Source organism: Mus pahari, chromosome 2 (genome assembly GCF_900095145.1).
Source record: "Mus pahari chromosome 2, PAHARI_EIJ_v1.1, whole genome shotgun sequence".
NCBI lineage: Eukaryota > Metazoa > Chordata > Mammalia > Rodentia > Muridae > Mus > Mus pahari.
This window is the reverse complement of record NC_034591.1, coordinates 147,508,690-147,510,759: the sequence shown is the minus strand read 5'-3', so window position 1 is coordinate 147,510,759 and position 2,070 is coordinate 147,508,690. Positions and strand designations below refer to the sequence as shown.

The window sequence follows — 2,070 nt, the reverse complement described above, 5'->3', positions numbered from 1 at the left end:
GGGACCCCCTAGGCCTGGAAACCAACAAGGCCCACCCCCACAGGGAGGTCCTCAGGGACCCCCTAGGCCTGGAAACCAACAAGGCCCACCCCCACCAGGCCCACCCCCACATGGAGGCCCCCAACAGAGACCTCCTCAGCCTGGAAACCAACAAGGCCCACCCCAGCATGGAAACCGTGAACAGCCAAGTTACCTATGGTCACTTTTTGCATAACCATCTGTTTCCTTACCAGAGAGAAGGTAATTACATACCTCATTCTTCATTCCATCCTCCAAATTCCAGTGATGACCACCCTGTTCCTAGAGACATAGATCATGGATACATCCAAAACATAAATAGTCTTTATAATTCTGTGGTGTATGTGATTTAAATTCACTCTCAGTCAACTGTCTGAACTCTAATACAGTTATCCAAGAAACCAAAAGTTATTTAGGACATGTTGAAATTACACATTGTGTCTTTCTGCTCACAGACTTTGTTTATTTATTTATTTCAGATGGATAGAAGACAGATGCCTTCAATATTATTCCTATAGCAGAATGATTCCAATAAAATACTTATCATACAATTATTCATTGTTGTTTCTCATTATGAACAGAAGGGGTACTGTAATCTTTGGATGGTTATTTCCAGAAAGGCAGTCCTTACTCTACATATCAGCTAATTATCACTTGAGAGACGCCCTTCTTTCCATATTACCCACTAGTTCTGCCCACTGTTTTGCTATATTTTCTATATACCAGTTATTTTAGCAAAAGACTACCAATTAAGTCATGGATTTCAGGAGTAAACTTCATAAACATGGATGTCCTTAGTATGTCATGTGCCTTTAATGTCATTACTCTTGGGAATAGCTGACCTGCCATGATAACTTCTTTGTTTCTTAGAGATAACACTGTATCTATTCCTAATTTAGGAGTCCCTGTTCCTTCAGCTAGTATTCTTGTGAGCAGTTTAGTATCAGCCAGCTCACATTCTTCTTATTTGGACATTCCTATAAATAAATACTGTGCTGTGCTGTGCTGTGCTGTGGCTAAGCTGTTATTGTTTTATCTTCTTATTTTTTGGTGTTATTCATAAATATTATATATCTGGTCCTTGTACACCAATGCAATTTTTAATATAGTTCAAGCATACTTTACAAATCTTTCATTGTTAAGTTTTGGATATTTGCAATTATTCCATCTATGTATTTATTTTTATATTTTATTGAATCTTAAATAAAGAGGGAAAACAAAGTATATAGAAGTTCTAGAGACTTAGGAATCCTTATATCTTCCAAAGTATTTTCGCTTAATTTTTAAAAGCAGAGTTTGCTGTTATTCCTTGAATGTTCTCTAAATCGCTATTCCTTTTCCAAAATCCTGGCCAGTAATCAGTTGAAGCATTGGACATACAATTTGCTCTAAGGACTGATGGTATCCAGAGATAATTTTCAAGACTGATGATTTCTGGCCTTATAGCTCTCTAACTATACTGAATGTTTGTTGATAGCTTCTAAATATTCCTTAAACCTTCCTTCCTTATTCTGTTGTTAAAAACTGCTGGTTTTCCAATGAATTTATGAAATTCTTGGGCAAGTGGATGGGTCTGGAGGATATCATCCTTAGTGGGGTAACCTAATCACAAAAGAACTCACTAGATATGCACTCACTGATAAGTGGATATTAGTCCAGAAACTTAGAATACCCAAGAATCATTTTGCAAAACACAAGAAAACCAAGAAGGAAGACCATCTTGTTGATACTTCATTCCTCCTTAGAATAGGGAACAAAATAACCGTGAAAGGATATTGATACAGAGACAAAATTTAGAGCTAAGATGAAAGGATGGACTATCTAGAGACTACCCCATCCGGGGACCCATCTCATCATCAGCCACCAAACCCAGACACTATTGCACATGCCAGCAAGATTCTGCTGAAGGGACCCTGATATAGAGGCCTCTTGTGAGGTTATGCCAGTGCCTGGCAAACACAGAAGTGGATGCTCACAGTCAGCTATTGGATGGAACACTGGGCCCCCAGTGGAGGAGCTACAGAAAGTACCCAAGGAGCTGAAGGGGTCTGC

The 2,070-nt window shown here is 38.9% G+C and overlaps 1 protein-coding gene across 1 annotated transcript in view; it reads left to right on the top strand.

The window, feature by feature from the left end:
• The window catches only part of LOC110317309 (proline-rich proteoglycan 2-like), a 2,614-nt gene extending 2,400 nt beyond the window's left edge, over positions 1–214 (top strand). The window contains exon 4 of the mRNA XM_021191738.1: positions 3–214. Within this exon, the coding sequence (XP_021047397.1) occupies positions 3–214 (212 nt within the window). The remainder of the gene's footprint in view (positions 1–2) is intronic.
• The last annotated feature ends 1,856 nt before the right edge of the window (positions 215–2,070 follow it).